This window comes from Apteryx rowi, unplaced genomic scaffold, assembly GCF_003343035.1.
Source record: "Apteryx rowi isolate R43461 unplaced genomic scaffold, aptRow1 scaffold_235, whole genome shotgun sequence".
In the NCBI taxonomy this organism is placed as follows: Eukaryota; Metazoa; Chordata; class Aves; order Apterygiformes; family Apterygidae; genus Apteryx; species Apteryx rowi.
In genome coordinates, this window is record NW_020448697.1 from 23,787 (window position 1) to 49,893 (window position 26,107).

A 26,107-nucleotide genomic window follows, 5' to 3' on the forward strand; every position below is an offset into this window, starting at 1 on the left:
TGATCTTGAGTCACGGAATGGCTACTTTGCATATTCTGAGAAATGATAGTTAGAAATACTGATTTTCCTCTTAAAAATAAAAAAAATAAAGACAGGTGCATCATATTAATTCATAAACTTTTAATGTTGCATTCAGTTGGACAATTGATCACCATTTGAAACAAAGTGTTCAGAAATAAATTTCTATGACAATCTTCTAAAAACATACAATATTATTGTGTTAGGTTTGAACCAATTTCTTCCACCCTCTCACTCTTTCTTTTCTGTTGCGAAACTGTAATTGCATGACCTGCTAATAACATATTAAGTCAGGACCCAATTAAAATCGTCTGAAGGAGGGAGTGTCAGGGCTGCATAAGTGGGACATTGTTAGATATGAGCAAATAAGAAACCTGAGAAAGAGGAGTGAACATAGTCAGAAGAATAGAGACCATTAGATTCTGAATTGGGCAGCTGGAGCCATACTTGATCATTCTCCATGAGATCGATGACAGCACTGCCAGAAGCCTGGTCAAGGTATCCTTTCTTATACTCATCATAAGTATACATAAGTGGAGAACCATTTTTGTAGAGTGCAACCCAAACATTTGTTCCTTTTGCATGTACATGGTAGGAGAAATAATAAAGTCCAGGGATCCTGCAGGTGAAGATTCCTGTTCTGGGGTCATAGTGTTGCTGCCTATTGTACAAGATCTTATCAAATTTGATCGGAACTGTTGCCCCTGGGTAGGCTTTTGAGAGGATGACACTGAAAGCAGATACTGGCATCCCTGTAAGGGCTTGGTTTACTCCTGCTTTCATAAAAGACATTCCTGATAGGTCTCGAGACTCGCCTGCTTTAACATAGCTTTCTGGAATCTGTGGGATTACAGCTTGGCCAGGGGGACCAGGAGGACCTGGGGGGCCTGGCAAGCCAGGCTCTCCATTGTTACCCTTAGGGCCAGGGGGTCCAGGTGGTCCCATGGGTCCGCTTAAGCCTTTTGTAGAAATACCTGCTGGACCTGGCAGTCCTGGAGCTCCTGGCTCACCTTTTGCACCAGGGGCTCCTGGCATGCCAGGAGACCCAATGGGGCCTCTGATCCCAGGTATTCCTGAAGGTCCTCTGGGGCCTGGTTCACCATTGATCCCTGGCACACCCTTAATTCCTTGTGGGCCCATTGGACCAGGCAAGCCGGGTAGCCCAGCATGGCCTGTGTCGCCTTTTGGTCCTGGAAAACCTGGGTGTCCCTTAGGACCTGCAAGACCCTGTTCACCTGGGTATCCTGGTTTTCCATCTAATCCTGGCAGGCCTCTTTCACCTTTTGCTCCAGGGAATCCTGCAGGGCCTGTGGGGCCCATGTCACCTTTCGGTCCCGGTAGGCCATTTTCACCAGGTAAGCCTTTGAGTCCTTGAGGGCCGATGTTCCCTAATGGTCCAGCAGGCCCCGTTTCACCTGGCACACCAGCTGGGCCTTGGTCTCCTTTTGGTCCTGGAAGGCCAGGAAGACCTTCAGGCCCTCTGTGTCCTTTCATCCCTGGCAATCCTGGCTTTCCAAATCCTGGCAGACCTGGGGGTCCAGGCAAGCCTGCTGGTCCAGAGTGTCCTTTGGCTCCAGGAATACCTGCTGCTCCTGGTGGTCCAATTGGTCCAGGCTTGCCAACACCTGGTTCTCCAGGTTCTCCTGGGGGACCCTGGGGACCTGGGATACCAGCTGCTCCGGGTGCACCTGGTAAACCTCTGTCGCCTTTCATACCTGGCTGACCTGGAAGACCATTCTCGCCAGGCTTCCCTATCCCAGCAGGACCAGGAAGGCCTCGGGGTCCCTGTGGGCCTGGAAGCCCCCTGCTACCTGGGCGGCCTGGAACTCCAAATCCATTTTCTCCCTTTTGTCCATTTATACCAGGAATACCTGGCTCTCCCTTCTCGCCAGGGAGACCCCTTGGCCCTTGAGCTCCTGGAGGGCCTTGTGGTCCAGGCTTGCCAGGAACAGATAGTCCTGCAGGGCCGGGAATGCCAGGGGGTCCTTGTGGCCCTCTTGCTCCTGGGAGCCCAACTGGTCCAGCATCTCCTTTCTCACCATTTAATCCTCGGTCTCCTGGCTTTCCTGGTAAACCTGGCATGCCGGGCTTTCCAACAGCAGAGAATCCGGGAGGTCCTGGGGGACCAGGGGGACCCTGGGGACCTGGACTTCCAAATCCAGGTTTTCCTACAGGACCTGGTTGTCCTCTTGGTCCGATAGGACCTGGGAGACCAGGGGGTCCTTGTTCTCCCCTTATCTGCACACCTGTGAGAGAGAAGAAAACAGATCAATCAGGACAGCTATACAAGATTTGCAGACCTGTAGCATGGTGGTAAACATGTGAAGGGTTAACCTGAACCTCACTGAAGTCAAGTTTCTAATAATGTGGTCAGTCACTAAGGACCTGATCTCAAGTTCAGACAAAAAAAAGTAACTCACAGCTCTGACATGATTAAGTAACAGAAGCAAATGGGAGTGACAAGTGACGAGACATCTAGAAATTTTTCAGAACTGAATACGTTTAGGGGCGTCAGAGGGCTAGAAGGATGTTGTGCAAATAGATGCAAACTCTTACAGAAAAATGAAAATAGGTTAGGGATTTAGCAGTGATGAGGTGAAATGAGGAGTATTTCCTGTTAGCTGAATCTTGCTGCTTGATGCACAGAGGATATGCAGATGGAGTGTGTTGCAACCCAAGTAAAGGAGAATTTTTCCAATTGTTGGTTTTGCCCTTTGTAAGCTTCTTCACTAACTCTTTTTCACATAATACTTTTCTATATAGCAGGAGCAGCACTGTGCTATTTTTTTCCCTAAAATCATTAATATTTTTGAGTTAAAATACTGTTTCTTTACCTTCTTTACAGTCTATAGCAGTTGTTTGCTTCATAAATGAAGCTGGTGTGGTGTATAAACCCGAGAATGCTGTAGACTCGTGCTTTGTCCAAATAACAGACAGTCTTCTCAGCTGGACATAACATTATTGCTATACTAAATCTTTGCAAAATCTTTGTTTGTTTGTTTATTTTTAAGTGTGTAGTCATGCTATATTGGCAAAAATAAAAAGTAAAAAAATAAGATCTTGAATTCAGTAGCTGTGATGATCAGACTTGCATCCTGTTATTGAACAAAAAAAAACAGAAGAAACTTCCTGTACAGATGTGTCTTCCCTTCTAAAACTGGTTGGTGCCACATTTTACTAGTGAGACTTTTGGCTTCTTTTTGCTTCTCCAGAGATATGTCATGACTTTTTTTTTTGGGGGGGGGGGGAGAGCTAAGCATATAAAATGGTATTTTCAAATAGTATCTTAAAGTATTCAATTTGTAGTCATAATTTCTCTTCTCACAGTGGCAAGATCTTAACTGACAATTCACCTTATTACAGTTCGAATTCCAGCAGGTTGGTGGGGGGGGGCGGAAATCTAAGCGGGGGGAAGAGGAGTGATGCTTGGTTTTCTTAGTTATCAAAACAGCAGGTGGAGCCGCTTAACTAGATGTCACAAATAGAGGAATTAAAAAAAACAAACAAACAAATTTGAGGTCACTGCTCATCTTCTGAGTACTTTGGGGGAATTTGCAGCTTCCTATTGGAATTAGGATGTTTATTTGTAGGATATTACAGAGCAGATTAAAATGGATATTGGGAGAATACTTTAATAAAATGCAGGAAAAATGCCGCAACTGGTAGCATTATAGAATAAAATACCATAGTTATGGTGAATATCAATTTAAGAAGGCACGTAAAAATAAAAARAGACTGAGGGATATAGGAAGCTCCTGAATTTTGATTTTATAGTGTCAATATAGTGCGCTTGATGCATGCTTAGAAAAGACTGTTAACTGATCAGCAAAAGTTTGCATTTCGGTCTCTTGCAAAGAGAGCAGAGTATGAGTAAAAGCGTGTGCAAAGACTATTGTCTCTTAGATAATAAATTGCTTTTTCCAATTTTTAGCTAGTCTTGATAAACCAAAAATGAGATGAATAGTAAGAAGACTATTCTTGTGCATATGAATTTTTCAGAAAAAATACAGAGAAGAGCTGTATGTATGTGCATTTGATTTTGATTTGATATCTGCAAGGTTGCTTTCTTCCTATATTGCCAGGAAAATTGTTCTTATTTAGCAACCATAGAGAATACATTCTCCTTTCTGCTGATGCATAAAAGCAGCCTAAAAGCATATCACCTCAGTTTGCACACCTTGCTATCTCATCATCCGTTAAGCCAATGAAAAGGAGGATAGCTCATAAAATCCTGGAGGTGGGAAGAAAACAATGCCTGTCCTTCACTGACAAACTAAAAATGCAAATATTCTTCTTTCTCTTCTGCAACAAAGATTGTGAAATCTGTAACTAAGTGATGAATCTCGTGCAGTCTTTGCTATCTAGTTGATATTCTTGAATTTCTTACTGCTGAACTCTGGGATTCAGTAGAGTGCAATTGCAAGTTTGTTTTCTTGTAATATAGGTGGTACCAGAGAAGGCAAATTTTAAGAACACCATATGAAGTTGGGAAAGGCTTAAGACCAGCAGAATTAACACATATCCTGCAGTGGAGGTAGCACATAAATGTTCTTTCAGCTTTTTACAATTTCTTTTCACCACAGATGACAGAGCTGCCATCAGTGAAAACCACTTACTGAACTGGAGCGTGCCCCCCTTGAATTTATTGCATAGGTTCTAATACTGAAACAAGATTGTAGTGACTTCAGAAACTACCTTTTCACATAACAGAAGAGTTATGAGAACATGGGCAGGTCAGGTAAAAGCCTCTGTACAAATACCTAAACAGGTTCCTGAGCTAATGCTGTCCCAATTGTAAAGTGTTAAGGGAAAAATATAGGTTTTTACATCAACTGCATGAATTCCAGTTTTCATTTTAGTGGAATCCAAAACCAAGCATTTATGTGGGTACTTTGGCGGACAACAATGACCCCAGCCAGGTCTGCTCTTTTATAACTCACTCAAATAATTATGTCCTGGCCTACCAGAGGAAATGCATTTTGCCCTTTAGGAGCTAGAGTGAATTTAATTTCTGCAATGAGGCAACATTCATTTTATTCAGCTATGCTTGAGTAACATGCAGCTATTACACTGAACCAAATTCTCCCTTTTATCTTTTTTGCGGGGGGGGGGGGGGACAAATTACGTCAGAATGCTTCTCGTTATTGCTTTTTACCTCATTTTATGAGCCTAGGACTGATAGAAAGTTGCATCTACTGCAGTGGATCTTGCCTTTTGCATAAGGTACTAAAATCTCTATCCTTATTAATATTATCATAGAGATTAAAATGTCTAATAGTTGTGCTGTCTAGAGATGATAGTAAGTCCTCTTAGTGAAGGACAGCTGGATGCATTAATGAAGTAGGATTTTTACCAGGAAAATTGAAGTAGTGGTTGGCTACTCTTATGTATTTCTTGGCATGCGTATTGAAATGAAATTGGTTTGAGTGCAGTCAAACCGTATTTATGTATTAAGTATGAAGACTTTAGCATAACCTGCAATAGAGCCTTATTATTTTGTTTAAGTATTGCTGAACAGTTACTTAAATCTGTGATTATTTTCAGCTAGGACTTTCACAAGGACTTCAGTGCAATGAACTAATAGATTATGAGTAATGTCCTAGTATATTTAAGAATTGATAACCCTGAGTACACATAGAAAAGGAAAGTAAACTCTGACTGGAGAGCTGTTAAGAAAGATATTTTTAATACTCTTAAACAATTTCATCAAATTAAATAAAGCTTTATTTAATAGATTTTAATTGCCAGCAGAAGCACTTTCTGGAATTGCACCCAACATTAGTAGTTGTCTACTAAACTAAAATTAAGGAAAAATATAATTTGGCTTTATTGGTCTGGTGGGTGCTTAGACAAGGATCTGTTTAACAGAGCTTGCATTTTATCAAGTGGTGAAGATTCCTACCTTTGGAGTTTCTTTAATTTTATATTAAAAAAAAAAGTAAATTAAAAAATAATAATAGTTCTGCATTCAAACTACATTCTTTTGAGTAGTAAATACTAGCACAGAAGAGGGAAGAGCAATTAAATTGAAGATATTTCAAGTTCTATAAATTAATCCTTCACTTCAGCTTATTGTGTTTCATAAAAAAGTGGTAGATTTGTCATTCATATAAAGTCATGTTGTGCACGTAGTAGAGATTAGTTTCTCTGTAGCTACATTTATTGCACAGCAGCCCTCACGTATACACTGGACCTGCTTTTAGACTAATTTTGGGCACTGAAGTTTCTTTTGCCCAGTAGAGGAACATCTCAGAGATCTGCAAAGGCAGCTTTGCTCTGATGTTGTGGCAGATCCGCTAGAATGCGTACCGGCCTCCTGCAGAAATGAACGTAGGACTTTGTCCTAGGTTTTCTGTCAGATGCTATTGTATGATCGATCTACACATGTTGGTGTAGGTCACCGGTTTTGGCCTAAATTGAAATTTGACTGCAGACAGCTTTCTGACAAAGCTATGTAAAACATGAAGAGAATTTGCTAGTAACTAAGTGTCTAGAAACTAGGGTTTTGTGACCAGACATGAAGAGTGACCAATGATGGAAGTTTGCAATATGCTGCTGGAGCTACTTGCATATGTAAAAACTCACTAGAAAACTATACAATTAAAAGTGATGAATTTGGTTCTGTAGTCTCCTGTCTAATCTTCTGTGAGCGTCTAAGGTTAGAAACAATGATCTCTAACACACTTTGCTCTCTTAAACCTCTTCTAAAAATCCTCTATAGGATGCCTGTTTTCCAGCATGAAGAATAGTAATGGGTTTCAGTCCTCCATTTTGAGGCTTGTTCCCAAAATGAAGATTTAATAAGCAAATTATGAAGGACTGGACTCCATATTCTACCACTGTAAAGTGGTAGGTTATTCCTTTGGCAGTCTAGTATGTAGTCTTTGTTCCTTTCCTTAAATGGACATGTCTTACATTTTTCACAGGTTGATGTAATCTTTCTAAATATGAAGTTACACACACATTAGATTCTCTGTTACTTAAGTATTTAAAGTGAAAACTTAGTTCAGGATAACTCATTTCTCCTTTCCTTTCATCCCATTTCCTGTCTACTTTCCTCATCCCTTTTTTTCCTAATTTGCTGCTGTTTTTCTCCTTTCCAGATGTTTTGTTTAGAAGGGAAAAAAACATTAGGAAAATTTGTAGAGGAGAACTAAGTAAACAGTGTATTTCACTTATATATGCATATAAAATATATGAAAGTAAGTGATACTGAATAAAGTCAGGGGAAAACACCATGAAAAGTTAAAGCAGAGAAGGAGGAAATACAACTCTAATCCAGTGGAGGTTCTAGCTAGCAAACCCTCAGAGCAGCTGTTTATGTGCATGTACCTAAACATGCTTTGCTCAGTCTGAGTGCCACAAGTCCCTGTGCTGAAGGCAAGGGATGAAGCTGTAATAGTGTTTTGGGGAGAAAATTTCCTAGTCGTTATCCTTTCTGTGCCTTAGTCCCCACTGCAGAGCGTTCTTGGCACATGTGAGCTGGAGTCCTTTGGGGTGGCATTAGGACTGCTCTTTGGGTTTCATGTGTGCCACTTGGGAGCATTTGGTCCATAGGATTGGACTGGAGCTCATCTGAAGTGAACCCCCCTAGAAGCATATGGTGTGGATTCCATGCCCTGAGCAGCAACTGTGTCTGCTTCTACTGTGCTGCTCTATTTTGTAAGGTTGACATAGTCTAAAACATCTTTTTTCCTCTTAAGAAAGGAGGAGCTCATTTGCAAGTCCTATTTCTGAGTCCTTCATTCAGTTCTCTTTCCTGCCCAAGTATGCATATTGCAACTAAATACAAGTGAGATACAGTAAAAGTGAAAACTGTTCTGAATAATGTCACAAAGTCCAGAAAAAAAGAATGCCGTTCTTGGAGGGAGTGGGGGGATGTTAATAAGGAAGCTTCAGTACTCTTAATTTTAGTGAAAATGACTGAACAGAGACTACTGATCATCCTTTAGGGGGACAACTCATCAAATATAACCAGCACCTAGGGAGTTAGAAGTTTTGATTTTCAAGTTTTAAAAAGGTTTTGGCATGAGTGAACACTAGATATTAAAAATAAAGCTGAGCTCACACACTTTTATACAGTATACAGTTAAGAGTAACCTCACAGATGACTTGTAAAGGCAGAGAGGATACATCTGCTTTCTGGTATCTTCATTCTGCCTATAGGATGTACAATTATATATTGTCTATACAGTCTGTCATAAGATTGATTTTTGAAATCAAGAGAACTTTTCATAGCAGAGATAGAATTGTTGTATTACTATAAGAGATTAGTCTGTTACTTAAAGTATAAACTGAAGTCCCTTGTATAAAAAGATATAGAAGTTTGTCATATTTTTATGAATGTATATGAAATTATTTTGCCTTTTGAGAGTTTAAACAAGTCTGCATTTGTCCATATGCGTCAGATATATGTTCAAACTCACATCTACCATCTGTTTTAAGTAGCTTTTTTCTGAATATTGTAGCTGAATGSTCTATTATTAAAAATGCCAGGGTTGAGTCAAGAGACTTGAAGATTATTAGCATGTTATACATAATTATGCACTCAATACTGTTTGATCATTCCCATTACTTAAGAATAGATCTGTGGCTATGGTTTTGTTCCTGTTTTGTATCCTTTTAGCAATTATTGTCTATTGTCTGTGACAAGTGTGCATCTTTGTCAACAGGAGGCAGATGCCAGAGTCACTCCTAGTTCTTTCTGCAGTGATGATATTACTTTAATAAACCTAAACTATCAATGAAAGTTCAATACCAATAGTATAAACAGAAAGCTTTTGTTCATGTATTGATACACTAGGGATAACTGCTTAGGTTAGTTTATTACTAAAAAAAAAAAAAAAAAGGCAAAATTACCTTGACTTTTCACATTGAATGGTAGGAACTGTGGCCCCTTAACACTGGATTGTTTCTGGTATCGCTCAGAAAAATATCCGTCACTACAAAAAAAAAAAAAAAAAAAGGCAAAATTACCTTGACTTTTCACATTGAATGGTAGGAACTGTGGCCCCTTAACACTGGATTGTTTCTGGTATCGCTCAGAAAAATATCCGTCACTACCATGGACAATGTTCAGACAAAGCAGCAGCAGCAAGGATATTTGTAAATGCATGTTCCCAAATCCGTTCTGTGTTAGAAAGAGGGAAAAAAAGTTTGTTTTAAAGGAAAGTTGATCAATTCAGTTTTCTGTGAATTAATAAATGGGTTTTCTTAAGCTATTGAAAGCTTCATATTATTTTGTGATTAATTCCTCAGGCTTTCACCTAGCTGTGAAAAATACTCTAAGAAAAAGGGAATCAGTGTTGCTAACTAAGGGTTTTGGATGCTAGAGCTCCTCTACAGATATGTTGGAGGCAAGAGTCTCTCTGTTACTCCTCCAGTTATTATTTCTTCTTAGGAAGAGAAATAATTTTAAATAGATGCCAATTAAAACCACTRTTTTCAGAAACAGTGACTATTTTGCTAGTTATACTAGGGCCCCAAAACTAAGTTCAGCCTATCATCAAAACTCCTGGAATGAAGATAATTTTCCACTCTACCATGACCTTATTGCCTCTGTCTAATGCTATAGCAAATGAAGCATGAAGTCCTGTCTCCTTCAGCATCAATGGCAAGAATCTTACATTGCCTTGCTTGAAACCAGGATTTTACCTGTAAACTCTCAAATAGCCCCAGTGGCCGTAAGGATGTTGTCACTGACCTGTGAATATCAACCCCCTCCCCCTAAACCGGAAAACATGTATCCTGGAGAAGTTAGCTTCAAAACCAAATAAAATGAAATGAAATCATAGCATACCAGGCTGTTGTGGAGTTCCAATGCAGAATAGGAGAACTCCTCAGTTGAGGAGTTCTTCTGCCACAGGTGAGTGAGCAGAAGCTGATGATTTCAGTGTCACCCCTGAGTATTTATATGATTTTGGGTGACTGCTGGGCATAAGCTCCTCCCCCAAACCAGTAAGCAGTAATTATCTGTGTGTGTATGTGTGGTTTTTGGGGGTGGGTGAATCTATTTTGGGCAGGCATTCTAGATCCTGTTAATTTTTTTTCCCTTGAATTTCTTGTGTCCTTGGTGAAATTGTATTGCTCATAGTTTGTGTTTTCTTAAATTTTTGCATCCCCTCTGTTTTTAGAACTGAGAAAGGTAACATTAGAAAAAATCATGATCTTGTAAGTAAGGCTGATAATTCTAAGTGCTTCATTTGGTTTTCTCTGTACATGTTTTAAGGAAGGAAATACATACTTTGAGCTTTGGTGAGTAACTGCACTAAAGTCTACAGAGACTGTGGCATAGGCTACTCAGACTACATATCTGAGTAATTGTTCACTTCACTGGGATGAGAATAGAGGACTTACAATTAAGATATTGATTAGCAAGTTGAGTGCATACCTAAAGATTACTTTTAACCAGTTATTAATTTAGTAGGGTGTTGTCTTCAGATTATATTTATAGACTTCTGCTGTGTTGATGCTGGAGGTATAGTACCACCTATTTGATGTATTCTGCATGTAAGGCTTCTGTATTACGAAATCTTGAAATGTAAGCTTTCATTACTTAATGAGAAATTTTTTTATTATTATTATTCAGTTGTAACAAATGTATTGAAGTCCATACTACTTAAAGAATAAAAAGTGCAAGTGTTATACAGGCTGATGTTTGGGGTTGAGGTTTTTTTTTGTTGTTGTTGGGGTTTTTTTTGAGCTTTTCTGCATTCAGTAATTTTGGGGGGTAGAGGGAGGGTTCAACCAAATGTTGCTATTGCTGTATTCTTACTAGTTCCATGTTGTTCCTATTAAATGGTTTCGGTTTAGTAAATTTAAACTACCACTGTTGCTGGATCAAACTTGATCACAGTTTATCTCTTGTTAAATCTCTCTTTTTTTTTTTCTTCAGATTATAGATTGGTTTTAGGCATTATGAAAGTTTGCTAAACTAATCTTCTTTAATAGACTGTATCCACACATTATGACTTCTTCTCTGAATAAATGACAGAGTCTTACAGTGTTTCATCTTCATTTTTATTGGTGTTCAATGCTAAGTAGGCGGTAATTTTCAATCCCTGAATTGTTTGTTGCTCTGAAACTTTATTAAAGAGCAGAAATAACAGAGAAGAAACAAACCTCTCTCATTTGGGATGAAACCATAGAACTAAATATATGGTGCATGTCTTGCTTTTATCAGACATTCTCAGCAAAAGTAAATGTATGTAAATTATCTGTCGGTTAAAATTCCTTTGCCAATTACAGCCTTTTGAAGGGGGGGTGGCATTGTTATATGGTATTAAGTCTCTTAGGAGTTAGATTTTTGAATACATTTGAAATTCTTTATTCCCCTTGCACCAAAGATTAGTGTGTGGGGGGGAGATAAATGATATCTCTGGTGTTACTAAAAGAAGCTGAGCGTGTGCTACAACTTACTGTCTTGACGAAGTGAGCATGTAAAGTTGTATTTATTTTTCAAGTTAATTTATTCCATTTGTGGAACTTGTCTGGGGAGCCTTTTGGTGATGGACAAGGCAATATCTATGTAGAAGAACATATGTGCACCCATATTTTAATACCAATGTAGAAAAGTTGTAATTAAGCCAGGATACTAGCATATTATAATGTAGGAATACTAATAAATAACCTGTGTTACTGTGGGTTCTCATGCATGGTAGGTACAGAAGGGACACCTGTTACCTTTTCAACCAAAAGACTGAGCTGGTGGCCCTGAACTGTGCAGCTATCCCATGGGATGACAGGTTAACATGGGCTGAATTTCACTGCTTTGTGTCTTTGTTTAATTCCACACTCTTCAAGTGACAACTCTTTTTGGGGCTTTTATGTATTATGGCAAATATCCTAGAACACAAGTTACTGTACTGAAAGAGACCAATGGACCATCAAGTCTATTCTGCTTACAATTGTGCTAATACATTTACTTGCTAGAGATCTGTATTAATGTTGTGATTTAAAAAACGACTGCTGCAATAAATTATTTAATGTATTGTCAAACAGTTCTTTTCTTCTATTCTTCTTCCTAGCCATCCTCTAAACAGCATTATGTTCTATTTTTATAAATAAACCCTTTCCTCTGCAGACTTAAGCCTGCAACCCCATTAAGCTTGTACAGTCTAGCCAATGTAATCATCAGCTGTTTTCAGAAAATGTTTGTATGTCTGAGATGACATTTCTATTCCCCGTATGTGCATTCATTTCCTTTTAATCTTTTGAAGAAGGAAGCTTTGTCCTGAAGTTGTTTAGGTAACTTTTCAAGCTGCTTCATTTAAAAGTTAGTCTCTATAAATTCAAATGAGAATCCAGTCATCCACTTTTGGCAGAGGCAATGAATGTATGGGCATAGAATTTATTTCCTCCTTGAAGAAAATCAACTGCAATCCCTCTTTTTTGGCTCACATAAAACCAAAAATAGCTTTTAATTTAAAAACATTTAAATATATGGCCCTTAGTGGGAAGTGTGGTTGTTGCTAATTTGACAATATTTGGCTAAGAAAGGAACATAAGACGACAGTTCTGTGCACACACAGTTTCATGATAATTTCTAGCCTAATTCATAAATACCCACAAAGCAGACACACTTATGCTACAAAAGCACCAATAATGTGCACTTTTGTTTGTCCAGCAGCCTCACTTCCTACCTTGTCTCCTTATGGGCAGGAAGGTGAATAATCTCTGTGTACCTGTGTGTAAATAGGGATGATTGTGGGGTTAAAAGGTATATACAGAAAAAAACTGTTAACCTTGTGTTTAACCTGAGCTCCACCCTATTGTGCTATCTTATGCTACTTTTTTGGTCTGAGGTTTTGTTTTTTGTGGTTTGGGGAAATTGAGGCGGAATTGGAGTTTGCATCTTTCACATGTTTTCCCTGTTGCTGTGGATATTTTCTACTGGAAGAGCACTACACGCATTTAGCTCTAAGCACGCGTATGAAGGGTAGGCTGCCAAATATATTTGCACATGCAAATATATGTGCAATAGGCATGCTTGTGTATGCCTCTTTACAGTAACAGCACATTTTTAAAAAGAAAGGTTATTTGCATACCTGTTTTCCAAGTATAAACACTCAGATACTTTTGTTTTGTAGCACTGTATTTAGAAATTTGTCTTTGCTTTCAAATGTAGGTGTCTTCACTCCCTCCTTCCCCTGTCCCAGAACAGTAATAGTCAAGGATAATGGTGTGATAGGACACTCCATTGCACYGTTCCAGAACTTGCTTTCAGTTATCAGGGTTTTCCTCATTCCATATAAAAATAGCCACGGTAGTATTCCTTCAAAATAGCAATTTAGTAGTTTAGGGCCTAAACTTACTGCAATAAAAGAACTTAAAATAGAATTTCTCTGGACCATATGAAGCAGATATTGAAATCACAGATTCTTTAATGCTATTTGCAGCAGTCTCTGCTGTTTCATCATGTTTGCTGACTGAATGTTGTTTGTTCATCATTAAATGCACATGCTTTCTAAAGCATCATGCTTTAGGAAATGGAAACTGACTTTCACCATTATCCTTCAAGGTTATTGAGAATTCTTCCTAACTGCTTTTGGAAGCTGGGTAAAAGAGGCATATACGCCACATTCACCCTTGCACTAGAGATCCTAAAACGTAAACTGTAATAAAACAATTAATTACTGCCTCCCCATCACTCCCCAAAAGCAAAACTCTTGGTTTAATGTGCCAGACAAAGTCTGGGATAGGTCCTTGCAGTAAGTGGGAACTGACTAAATATGTTTCTGATACTAGAATCTAGGAATGTGCTTAGAATTATTTTTTTGATGTAAAATCTCAGTGCTGTTAAGAAAACGCAAATATTTTGCTTGTTATGGCTCAGTATCTATAGCTAGTGCTCTCCGGTGTTGTAATTCAGTTCCAGTTTTGTTACCTGCCTGAAGTAAACCTTAGTCTGTGATAAGTGTTCCTTTATAAAAGTACTTATACCTAAAACTTGTGGTAGCTACCATTTTGAAATGGACCCTAACAGGTTGTAGCACCACCACTGGTGAAGAAATTCTCCAGTCTAAAATTTTAAGTCCTATACGAGAGGCTCTCAGGAATATTGTAGAGGAAGTTGAAAGCCTACCATGAAATTAAAGGAGTAACTGGATTTCTTAGTTTGTGGTGCACTTTATGGCACTCCAGATACTGTTAAATCATTTTAGCTCCATGGATTAAAATTATCCTCTCTCCCTTTCTATCACAAAATGCTGAACAGTATTTGTACATGACTGTGATAATGGCCAGGTAAGCTCAAAATGTAAGTGCAGAAGAACAAAGTGTTCCATTGTACCTTTTTAATGGGGAAAACTAACATAGAAGGGTTTTTTTCAGTTTCTTACTGTTCACTGTCAAATACACCCAAAGCAATAGGAAGGAGGAAAATCCTTGACGCTTTTTTTTTTATTACAGCTACTTTTTATTTGCATGAGTGATATTATATGTTCTGACACTAGCCACTTGAACTGCACAGGGCTAGAAACCACCTTGGTGAAGCAATTGTGTACCTTGCTAATTGCAAAATAAATATGATTTCAGTTTTAGAATGCATGCCTTCTTTTGTAATTATTAGATGCTTGGTTAAGGTAATCTGCAGGTCAGGGTTGTCCCATCCATATTCATACTTTGAGATACAATTCTTTCTTAAAACAAACAAAACAAAAGAAACAGTTTTTTACCCCTACCTTTCTGTGTTAGTCTTTTTTATAGATACAAAGCCCTTATGCTTTTAACACTTGTAATTGTGGTTGAATAAATGTCCTACTTTCAAGTAGTTATGGAAAGATTTTCTGTATTTATTCTGGCACTGCGAAACTCCCTAGTGACCAGTTTGTTCTGTTTAGTTCAGGTAACTTGATCACAACAGCTGTATTTAGTATAGCAGTATATTTAAATAGATGACTCCCAATTAAATATTTATAGTTGTATTTTGACTGAGCTAACTTGCAGAGGTACTGAATAATGATGCTGAAACATCAGGAAATGACATGTTCCGCATATGCTGTAGAGAAGGGTCTGAGACTGGCATGAATTTCCGATATTATCATCCTCAGATTCAGATAGTATTATTAGTGAATGCTTTTTTAACAACACTACATTGTTTGTGGCCCCATTTTGTTGTGGTTGTACAAATAAGATAATCTTCCCTCATCTCCAAGAATTTATAATACTACAATAAAATATAGCAAACAGAAGTACTGGTATTAAGAAAGATGTTTTTCAGTACCTTGGGTACGCTGCTGACCTGACCTTAGTTTTTATTTCATCCTCCCCTGCCTTTGAAAGTAACAGAAACAAATGCTGATCAAATGAATGTGTTAATTTGAAACTCATCAGATCTGACTTGAGATGAAAACCGGTCACTTTTCAAGATAACTGAAAACAACAAGCTATTTGTGTAGACATTAGCTGTGTTTTCATAATTGTTAATACTCATCCTTTCTCCTGCTAATATAATATAACATAACATAATATAATAATATAAATTAAATGCTGTAAATGTTTAAATATAGATGGAAAGTTCTCGCTTTTCAATAGAGTCTGTTTTAAAGTGGAATCATGCAGATACTGGCAAGATTTCCATCTTTCTGATGGAGGGGAATAGCAGAAAGGACAATCCAGTTAACCTTGTTTACGACTTGGGAAAAGATCAAATTTTCAGAAAGACTAGAGCTCTGTATTCACTTAAGCAAATCTGAAAATTTGACTTTGGCTTCTGATGAGGAGGTTTTAGATAACTATTTCTGAAGCTGCTTACACATGGCCAGGTAAAGAGATTTCCAACTGTTTCTGCCTACAGGTGCTCATTTTCAACCTTCTCCCTGCTGTTGACTGCACTCTCAGCTATGTCAATACAACAGTTTAGAAAGTTTTTTCTGTAAGCTGAATTAGTAAGAATTTGATTTTAACTAAAATGGAATGAAACTTTCCTGGGAGTGTTGGAGGAAGGGAGATTTGTTTTCGGTAAGTCTAGATCATTTCACAGGATGTGTCAAATGATTTAAAACCCCTGAAATACATAATTGCTCTTGAAAAATTACCCTAAGTGCTCTTTCTTTTTTTATTAATTTTCTAAAGTTCTTAGTCTTCTAGTTTAATTTTTCAGCCCACTGTCACCAAACCTGATTCATAAGAGCAAAAACAGCATTCACATAAAAACATAAAAGTGCAAAAAAGTCACATATTTTCCTTGGAGGAGGGGGGAGGGTTGAATTCTTATGTTTTATTTGTTTCATGCTCTGCTTTTCTCCAATTTTTACCAGAGTGTTTCTATGTTGTTCTGCCTCTGTACCTGCTACACTCGAGATTTCTCTCAGACTCCCCTGGACCACAGTGAATAAAGTAGAAGCCAAGCTAAAAGAGGGATGAGAACCACCCCTACTTTCCCAAAGGTGAAAAAGTTCAAGCAGCTTCCTCAGGTTGCCCATAATTAGGGGAGTCTTCCAAATAGTTGGCAAAAAATAGGTATAACTGAGCTGTTTTTTCACACCTACCGGCTGCAGCAAGTAGCCAGCCTGCTGAATAGTCCCATTCACTCACCTTACTACCTGCTGTGGTTTGGACAATTGGCTCAGAGTTGTTTTTAAACCTTCGTGTTTAAAAACAGGTGCCAAAGGTGGAAAAAAAAATCCAGACTTTTACAGGCAGAACAAATAAAAGTTGCCTGACTTCACTTTAAAAATAAGGGCGTAGTTGTTGTTTGGTTTTTTTTAACAATGTCAGTTATGTCAAATATTGCTGTTTCCTCATAATTTGTTTGAATTGAAACGGAGGAAAGTTCAGTTGGTGGTTGCATGCAAACTTTGTATATTCTTTTACTTATGCGAAATATGCTTGAATGAATGGAGCCTAATTGTTCATTATGATTATTAATAGGACTGTTTTTAATTTCACTCAGCTGAAACTGAAGTCTTACAGGCATTACATTGTGATAAAAGAGAGAGTCAGAATTACCCACTTGTAATAAGGAAAAGTGCTGGTGAAGTGATTGCTTTTATTAATACACAACAGGCATAAAGGCTACTAAATGTTACAGGTAACAAATATCATGTTACCTGACTCCAATGCACAAGCTTCAATGTCTCTTGCATTTCATAGGTGAAAAATAATATGAATGTGAAAGATGAATTTTTTAAAGTACTTTAACCAAAAGGCTCTGGCACTGAAGGATTTGAGGACTGAAAGATATTTATTTATTTTTTTATTTATATTTTTTTAATGTGGAACAGGTAAGTATTTCCCAAACCAATGATAGAGAAAATGATCCAGATACCAGGGAAGGATATGGACTCCTACACTAATGCTACACAACCTCACCAAACTGCCACCTTGCTTCCAACAGTGATACATACTGACACTGCTGCTGCTGTGGTAGATGGTGAAAAATAAATACAAACTGAACTCCTGCTGGAGGTGATGTTGGACGTCATCTGTACCCATTGATGATGGGATGTGAGCAAGGATCCTCATGGAGATAATAGATAAGAGCTTGAGGGTGATGTTTTTCTGCTGTGTACAGAAGTAGAAGTGGGTGACTCACTGGCAGAAGTGAAGTACTTTGAGATTTTAGTATGGCACTCCTGGATTTAGGTATGTAAGGTCCACTAAAGTCCTTAAACCTTTTTGGACATTTGCAGTAACTTGATTGTACCTTTGACTTTTAAATTGTCGCAGTTTAGGGGTAGATCTATGGGAAGGTAAAGGCTGCTTCAGTTTCACATGGTTCTTGTGCTGTAGTCTGAATGTGTTTAAGCCCTGGTGGATTTACTGAAGATCACAGAGGTTGAGACAGGGAGCTGAATCCACAGATCTCAGGTCTCAGCATAGATTCATTAACCAATGAGCCATTTCCTACTGTGTGCTTTGCAACAGATATTCAGGTTTTGTTCTTCAAGCAATTTCTCCTTGGTGTAGCTTAGCCATGGAGTGTAGATGAAGGTGACATTTCTGGGCCTCCTTCTGTTAAACAGCTCACACTCCACAAGCAAGGAGGAGGCTGCTGTACTGTCAGCAGCTGCTGCCAGTGCTGTATGCTACTGCAGAAGATTGATACCAGATTTCAAGGAAGATAATCTGACATGAAGAAGTGGCAGAAGTCTTCCACTGACCTATGATAACCAGCATAGAGAATTTGGACCTTGAAACAGGGTGAGAAACAGGGTCATACAGGATAGGAAATGGGACACAAGGGAAGGAGAGGAATCATTTTTCCATGTCCAGGTTATGGAGACTGAAGTCTATTATATCTCATGCTATGTATCTCTTAAGGAATAAGTGTATAACCTTTTTTTTTTTTTTAATAATATATAAGAAGGGGAAAGAGCATCAGCAGTTGCAGTGTACTTTGTTTTTACCTAGTCATCATTGCAGCTGTTTCCTGATTGAACTCTCATAAAATGGGAAAGAGTTGTAAGTAGTTCAACATACTAGGTGCATGTAAATCTATGTTACACAGATATTCAAGAGAAACAAATGCTGTTTGGTTGCAGCTGAGTTGGAAATTAAATCACCTGAAATTTAGTTGTCTTAATCTTGCTCTGAATCCCCACCTTTTTGTCTAAGTGCAGGCTGTTGGACCTTAGTGTTGAAAAGCTGAAGTAGCTTTACTCTACTTAGCAGTCTGGCTGCAGCCTGTGTGGAGCTCTAGGCTGCTACAAAACTGAAGGGAAAGACAGGGTAAATGCTTTTGTGGTTAGCCTGCACTGTGCTCCAAGCTGCTGTGGGAAGGAGGCTTATGACCAATCTATGTCTACAACTAGTCTGAGATTGTTTATGCCATGATTGCAATTTAGCGGTATTCATAGGTGTACTCATTTTGCTATATGTTATACTCATAATTGAGGCAGTGCTACTGTGCTTTCATTTCATTTTATTCTCCCTGCTACTGAATGGATTTAGTAGCTCTTTGCAGCTCTTAAAAGTCAACTTTAGAATATCTTGAAAAAGGAAACCTGTTGTCCAAATTGAATCAGTTCTGTGCTCCTGATTAGAGCTAAAAACTGGATTTTTTTAATGTACTTTACCTAGCTGGGTAATATAACTAATCATTGCAGCTATAGCACTGAAACGTAGGGAAGTGAGAGTTGATCAAGATCTGTAGTGAAGAGCGAGTAAATCTCAGGCGGTGCTCTGGGAATCCCTCTTCTCGTGGAGCTAACTCCAAGTATTTTGGAGTTCTTTACAGTTTCACCTCAGGCAGAAATGAAGAGGGATATGACCTAAATGAGTGTCTTCCCTAGCATATATTCCAGAGTATTCAAATAGTAAAAGGATTTGGCCACCTACAAATTGTATATTCCAGTTTGAGAGCTTCTATCACTACACATCTTAAGAAGAAGAAATAGCATATGATACCATAAGGGACTGTGAACATGTAGTAAATAAGGGAAGATGTATATAAACTCTGAGAGTTCTGAGACAGCGTGGCATGTTACTGTAAATTATTTTTCAACAATTGAAGAATTGAAGAAGTGAAGAGGAAAATAAGGGATCTGGGAAATTGGGACTAAAATTAATGTTGTTACTTGAATACATGGTATTTACATCTCGCTTGATACATTTCATTTATGCTAGGTTCATCACATTATTTACGATTAAATCTGGTAGAGTCAACTCAGCATTACTTGGTGTGTCCTCTCTGGTTATCCAGTTCTGCACTAGAAGCAAAGCGGAATTCTATCTTTATATTTACAATCTGATTCTGTATGTTAACTTTTTTAAAAGGTAAATATACAAAGTAGAATAAGCTTGTGTATTTTTGCTTAGTGGTACTTTCCTTTCAATTTCTTTAGATAATTGAAAAATGGACTTAAGTTTAGGATTTGAATGCAGTAGAGTCAAAAAGACTCCTTATGTGCAGAAAATACATTTCCAACTGCAAATTCAGTAGAAGTTACAGGAATGAGATTTGGTGTTTGGTTCTGAGATTGAAACCCTTCTATTTACCAGGTTGAAATATTTTTATATAAAATTGAGTATCTTTAAACACCCTCCTTTTGTCAGAACCTAAACATAACACTGTTTGTCAGTTCATGCCTTGAAATATTAGGTCACCAAGAATGCATGTTAGGCCATTCAGAGAGAGATTATTGTTTCAGAAAATAGACCTCCTCTGTAATGTACGCTGGGATGTGTTTGCTTACCTAAGTATTAGCAAGTAAAAGTAAAATTAACATTAGTAGCATGTTTTTCTCCTGGTTCCTTTTTATACCTGTCTAAATCCAGAGCTTTTCTGGTATGTCCTGTGTGCATAAATTGTACTGGGTTTCAGAGCTGGATTCCATCTTGGGCTGTGCTGATGACCGCAGGATGTTTATGTGAACCATGCTAAGTTTCTGGCAGATTTCTCTCTTCAAGGCCTTCATGCAGTTCTTTATCTCTGAAGATACTAATGTTGTTTAGAACAGCTTTTTCATTTGTTTGTATACCAGCAGTTTGCCGGTACTTTAAGGGAAATTATATATAGGCCGGCCATGCAGTGAGTGTCAACATTGCTAGAAAATTGAGAGCTAGCAGGCTGGCATGAGCATGAGCTGAATTTCTTTGATATGTGAAACAATCTCAGGACAACCTAAAGAACTACTTAAGAATGGTATATGATAGTTTTAATATCTTTTCCAATTTCTGGAAACCAAAAATRCTATCTAAAGAAAAACTTTGTGATTGCATAGGCAAAGGAACATCTATTTTACACACTTAATGGGAGTGATGGACATGTCTCTAGCATGTTCTTTCTAGAACTGCTTTGGAATTTTTACATTTATACTGGATCATTTTTTAGAAGTGGAGAGAAAGACCAACACTGTAAAGATTCATCTTCTCTAAGAAGGTAATCTCTAGTTTCTAGAGAATTTGGTTAAAAGTTGTGGCAATAATATTATCTATGAATTTGCCACATAGGGCTAAATGGGAACTCAGGATCTTTTTTTKGGGGGGAAAGAAAAGTCAAAAAAGGTGAGAGAGATGAAAGTTCTGAAGATCTAGTTTAGCTGAGAGCTGACTTCCACAGCTTCAGGAACAGGAAATTGTAAGGAGCAAGTTAACAACTTAATCTTTTTAAACTCTCCTTCTCTGGTAAGTAGTGCAACAATCACTACCGTCTGTTGTGATGGAAAACTACCTTGGACTGTTTGTTCAAAGCCGTTGAAGAAGCACAAGTTGATGAAATCTCTCTCCTGAGTTCTTAATATGCTGCCCTCGGAGACATTCGTTCCTAGGTTATCTGCATGACCAATAGGACACCTCAGGATGCTTAGATGTGCATGTATCTTTTGCTTCTAATGTCTGTGTGCATATATTTTGAATACTTACATGCATAAGGATATGTGTGGTCCAAATCTGTATTTGACAGAAAATGAGTTTAAAAGAATAGCAACTTAATTTCTACAGTCAAGCTTGTGGCCCAGCCAAACTTTACCTGCTCCTTGTACCCCTTCAGCATAGCACTTTCCTCCACTTCTATATTTATGTCAAGGGCTGATCCTCTACCATTGTGTCTGGAAGGTGCATAAGAAGCATCTCTTAAGTTTCCATTCCTGTGCATGGCGGATAAAGCAGATAATGTTATACTCTGCTACTGCCTCTTCCCAAAGAAGCACAGTCTCTTTCCTTTGGGGAATGGTGCATTAAGAGTCTGAGCAGGTTTGAGGTCTCAGGGACTGAATGTGTTGGAGATAGACTTTTTGGAGCTTTTAGCTGCCAAAGTCTCTACTGTGCATGTGTAATCCTAACTTTGTAATAGTTGTATAGAATTTTGTGGCAGTGGCAACAGGGATATTCCCATATTACAGCAATACGTGACAAATTCCAAACTTGTTCAAAGAATTAAGGTCCTACAGCTGCTTTGCAAAATGAGTGTACAGACTAGGATAGAGAGTGTTTTCCCAAATTTTTTAAAAAAGAAGGAAAAACCATTTTAAATGAACCTTTCCAAAAAAGTATGAACCTGCAGTATAAGAAATTGCATTGCAGTGGTGAAAATTTGGCAAAGTTCTAATTGCCTGAAAACAGATCCTAAGGAAGCCTCACACTTCCCATTATAGGTGATGCAAACTGCTTTATAACATCAGGTAATTATTTGAATGGTTAAAGTACTTTCTCTGTGCTTTTATAGTTTGGAGCACACCCATTCTTATGGGATACATACTGTATATCAGTATCTGTCCTTAAACAGGGTGCCTGGTTTTTCTTTTGAGGAAAACTACTTTCTCAGTCTCTAYTTTTTTTTTTTTTTTAATTAAAGACAGGCTGTTTAATCTGCAAAAACTGCTATTGGATCTGCTTTGTATTAATTGCTGTTAATTAAAACAAAGAAAAAAGTAAAGAGTTCACATTTCATTTGTGTCCTTTTTAATTCCATAATTTAAAGCTTGATCATTTGCCATCTCTGCTTACTCTCTCCTTACTAATATTTGCCGCCTTCTGAAAATCTCTTGCCAAATAGTTCCCAGAAGCAAGAAACCAGTGCTTTGAGAAAGTTTAAGTTTATAAATATACCAGCTTCAGGCTTGCCTTCTCTTTCCAATGTGATTTCTCTTCTTTTTCATCTCACTTATTTGTGAAGTTTGCATCTGGAGAACTTCTAATAGGACAGTATTGTAATGCTTCTGTCTCCTGGCACTTTCTGAAAAAGTACAGTGATTTTCACCTTTGAAGTACAAAAAAATGATGACAAAGTTGGTAAGATCTGTTTTTAAAATTCAGCTTTCCAAAGATTTGGCATTTTTTTCTTCAGACTATTAGGATATGTTTTTACTCTGTATTTTAGTTCACATTGTATTAGGAATTAAATTGTTTTCTAGATTTGCTATATTTTGGCAGTGATTAGATTATTAACCTTCTACACATATTTCAGAATAGAAGACTGTAAATACAGTTAGGGATATCAACACCCTTTTCGGGATTTAAAAAAAAAAAGTAATAAAAATGATAAGCCAGATATTTTTTGGAAACTGGTTGATCATTAGAGCATGTAAGTACAGAGACAGGATCAGACTTTTAAAGATCTGCATATATGCATAAGTGATCACTTTGTAGCTTCAACCATCAAAGTGATCAGAATATAACTATGAGATCTCTCTTCCCCCTCCCCCCTGCCCCTTTCTTCCTGGATATCATGATTGGGCAGATATTGAGTATTTTTGTGGTTACACAGACCTCTAGCTTTTCTTAGTGCTCTCATTCTGGGAATGCTAGATGCCAACAATTTACATACAACCGTTTCAAATACCAGTAAGTAAAATGGTAAATAATATGGGTGATACTGTGTCAGTGCTTGGTCCAGATCGTGATGCTTTTAATTTGTTTAGACATAGCCCCCAGATCCAACACTTCTCGAAAAGCTTTGGACTTGCTGCCTGGGTACTGTGAAGTCRCAGTGTTCATGTGCCATAAACCTGAGTATTTGGAAAGTTTTTATTTTGTGTGTAAGCTATGTAATCATTTTGTTTGTAAAATGTAGATCCGCTCCTGGGGACCTCAGGCTTACTGTGTGTAATGGTCGTCTGGGAAGTCCTGGACTGTCATATAGCACCCATAATAAAGGAAATACTGATGTGTTTTACTTCCATTTCCCAGTCAAAAAGGAGCCAATATCAAGGGGCTAACCAGAGAACACCAGAATGTGAGTCACTCATTGAGCAGGAATGGCAGCTAGTCAGTATTAAAAGATAGAGCTAGAAGAGAAATAAATGTGAAAYGTACTGTAGCAGTTAATGGGTCAGGTTATGGTAAGGCAAGAAAAGAGGACATAGCCCCATACTCCTCGTCAAAATAAACTCACTGTGTTAGCCTAATTTAATAGACTTCTCTAAGCTCTAAGCACCACATCTCATGATTCCAAAAACAAAATGTAAAATAGTTCTTACTGGAGAATATAACACTGAAAAGGTTTACAGTAGGTGTGGCTATTGCTGAGAAAGCTCCATCTCAAATGAGTAATATTTTACCCTTAAAAATACTGAGTGCCTTGTTAGGCATCATGCATTTTGACTTAAGTTTGATATTTGCTTGAGATATCCACAAAATTTCCTCAGCTAAGGTTGTGAGCCATCTAAGGCTACACCCAAAGTAGCCTCAATCCTCAGCGTCGGAAGTATTTTCATGCTCTGGATACCAGTTTTATAGAGGCAACTAATTGCGGTCCTCAGATCAGTCAGGAGATAAGATTTCAGATGCATTCCTCTCTCCAGCTGGCAGACTGAGGCATTCTGGCACTGAGTGTGTTGGCAATCATAAATCCATCCTTCAGTGTCTCACTCTGTCCGTTGTTCAGTGTACTTAGGTGTTGAATGCTCTGTAATGCTTGCATCTCTTTTTGCATCTGGCCCTTAGCACCCAGTGACGCTGGGTGGGATCCTCTTCATATAGGCAGAACGGCATCCAAAGGACTAAATCATGGAGGGATGTTGTCCGTGATTAATCAAACCTTTATAAAATGCAGTCTTATATACCTTCATTGCTAGAGGAGAATGAGACTGTAATCATGTACTGATGACCACATTTGTATTATAGTTTATATTTAGAACAATTAGGCAGTTGAAGATGCATCCTTAATAATTTTCTTCAGACTTAAAAATATTATATTCCTTCACTGTCTGACTCTTCCCTAAGCATCTCTGTATGGCTACTATTGGAGATAGACTAGTAGAATACACAGATATTTTGGTCTGACCCATTTCAGCCATTTCTAAATTCTTAAAGCACATCTCTTGTTTCCCAGGACGTTTGCCTAATTCCCATACTATAGATCTGACCAGATTGGAGGCAACTATTCACCATTTCTGCTGAAGCTGGATCACTGTGCTGAAAACCATTAAAGACCCAGGGAGTCAGAAAATGTTCATTGAACTTCTCATTTGTATTTTAGACTTTATCTTGCTGCAAAGGGCAATACCTTATTTCAGGACTGTTCTGTTATACAGAAATAGCATTTAACAAGCATTTAAACTTATGTGCTGTCATATCTATGATCCATGTTGATTTTTCATCTATTGTTTTGGGGGCATGAAGRGACACATTGTAACAATAGAAGATTCTGACATATAGTAACAAAGGGTTTGGTTTGGTTGTTTGGTTTGKTTTTTTTGTTTTGTTTTGTTTTGTTTTTCTTAGTGGAACACAACTAATATCAATAAAGAATGCATTTTAAGAATAGCTTCCTTTTGCCATTCCTCTACTGTGTTCCTGTCAGTTTTTGAATGTTGTTTTCCAAAATTTGCAAAAGGCAAAATGGCAAACTGTAAGGAAACCAAAAAGGAAACATTTTCTTTTCAGGGTATCCTATTTCCAACAGCACTTCAAAAATGTGGTTTCGGTCTCTTTAGAGCTGCTGGGTTTCTTTTCCAGAAGACTTTGTGGGCTGGTGGAAGTGGGTGTAGRTGGAGAGGAAAGTTATCGTTTAATTAGAAAGGTGAACACTACACATTTCATGCATAAAATGTAAGCAATAAATTTTAGAAATGAATGTGTCTGTCTCCTTCACTGATTCTTTCTATACATTTCTTTCCATCTTCTACACCTTTAGCTCTGCTGTCTGCTTCTCCATATATTTGTTGCTCCTTCATACTTTTTACTGTGTTCTGTCTATGCCATTTAGCATGGTGTGGATGAAAGAATTTCTTGCTGCTCTTTATATCAGCTCTTGATACTCATGCATTATCAAGCAGGAGCTGAACTGTGTGCGTATAGTGAGAGTCCTTTCTGGCCTAATCAGAGAAAGTATATTTTTGAAATTGGCTAGCATCTGTCTTTAGATAGCAAGAAACTGCTGTAATGTGAACCGTTCTTACTGCAAATTGTCTGACCCTATTGACATAGGGTTGCTATAATTTTAAATAGAATAATTTAACTAGCATTTAGGTTAGGTCATATTCTAGTCCATCTAAACATCCCTTCTGAAACACTATACGCAAAAGTCAGTATTTTAGCATTAGACCACTGAAGACATTGGGCTGTCTATTGACTCACTTTAGAAAGTGTCCCTATAAAAATGCAACCTGCAACAAAACCCAACAATCCTGGGATTCAGACAGAATCATTATGTAATTTAAGTGAAAACTTTGTGATTTCTAGTTCTATTTATTACCATAATTTC

At 37.9% G+C, this 26,107-nt stretch overlaps 2 protein-coding genes across 2 annotated transcripts in view; one reads left to right on the forward strand and one right to left on the reverse strand.

Annotated features, from left to right (window-relative positions):
- Window positions 1-25,232, forward strand: part of LOC112966162 (5'-nucleotidase domain-containing protein 1-like) — a 47,697-nt gene extending 22,465 nt beyond the window's left edge. The window contains exon 9 of the mRNA XM_026065968.1: window positions 24,734-25,232. Coding sequence (XP_025921753.1) covers window positions 24,734-24,801 — 68 coding nt within the window. The 3' untranslated portion in view covers window positions 24,802-25,232. The remainder of the gene's footprint in view (window positions 1-24,733) is intronic.
- Window positions 107-9,900, reverse strand: COL10A1 (collagen type X alpha 1 chain). Its single transcript, XM_026065951.1, has 3 exons — window positions 9,818-9,900; window positions 8,995-9,148; window positions 107-2,264 (listed from the first exon to the last, which is right to left on the reverse strand). Exons 2-3 carry the CDS (start codon window positions 9,131-9,133, stop codon window positions 370-372), a joined length of 2,034 nt encoding a protein of 677 aa, XP_025921736.1. The 5' UTR covers window positions 9,134-9,148; window positions 9,818-9,900; the 3' UTR covers window positions 107-369.
- Window positions 25,233-26,107: the final 875 nt, after the last annotated feature.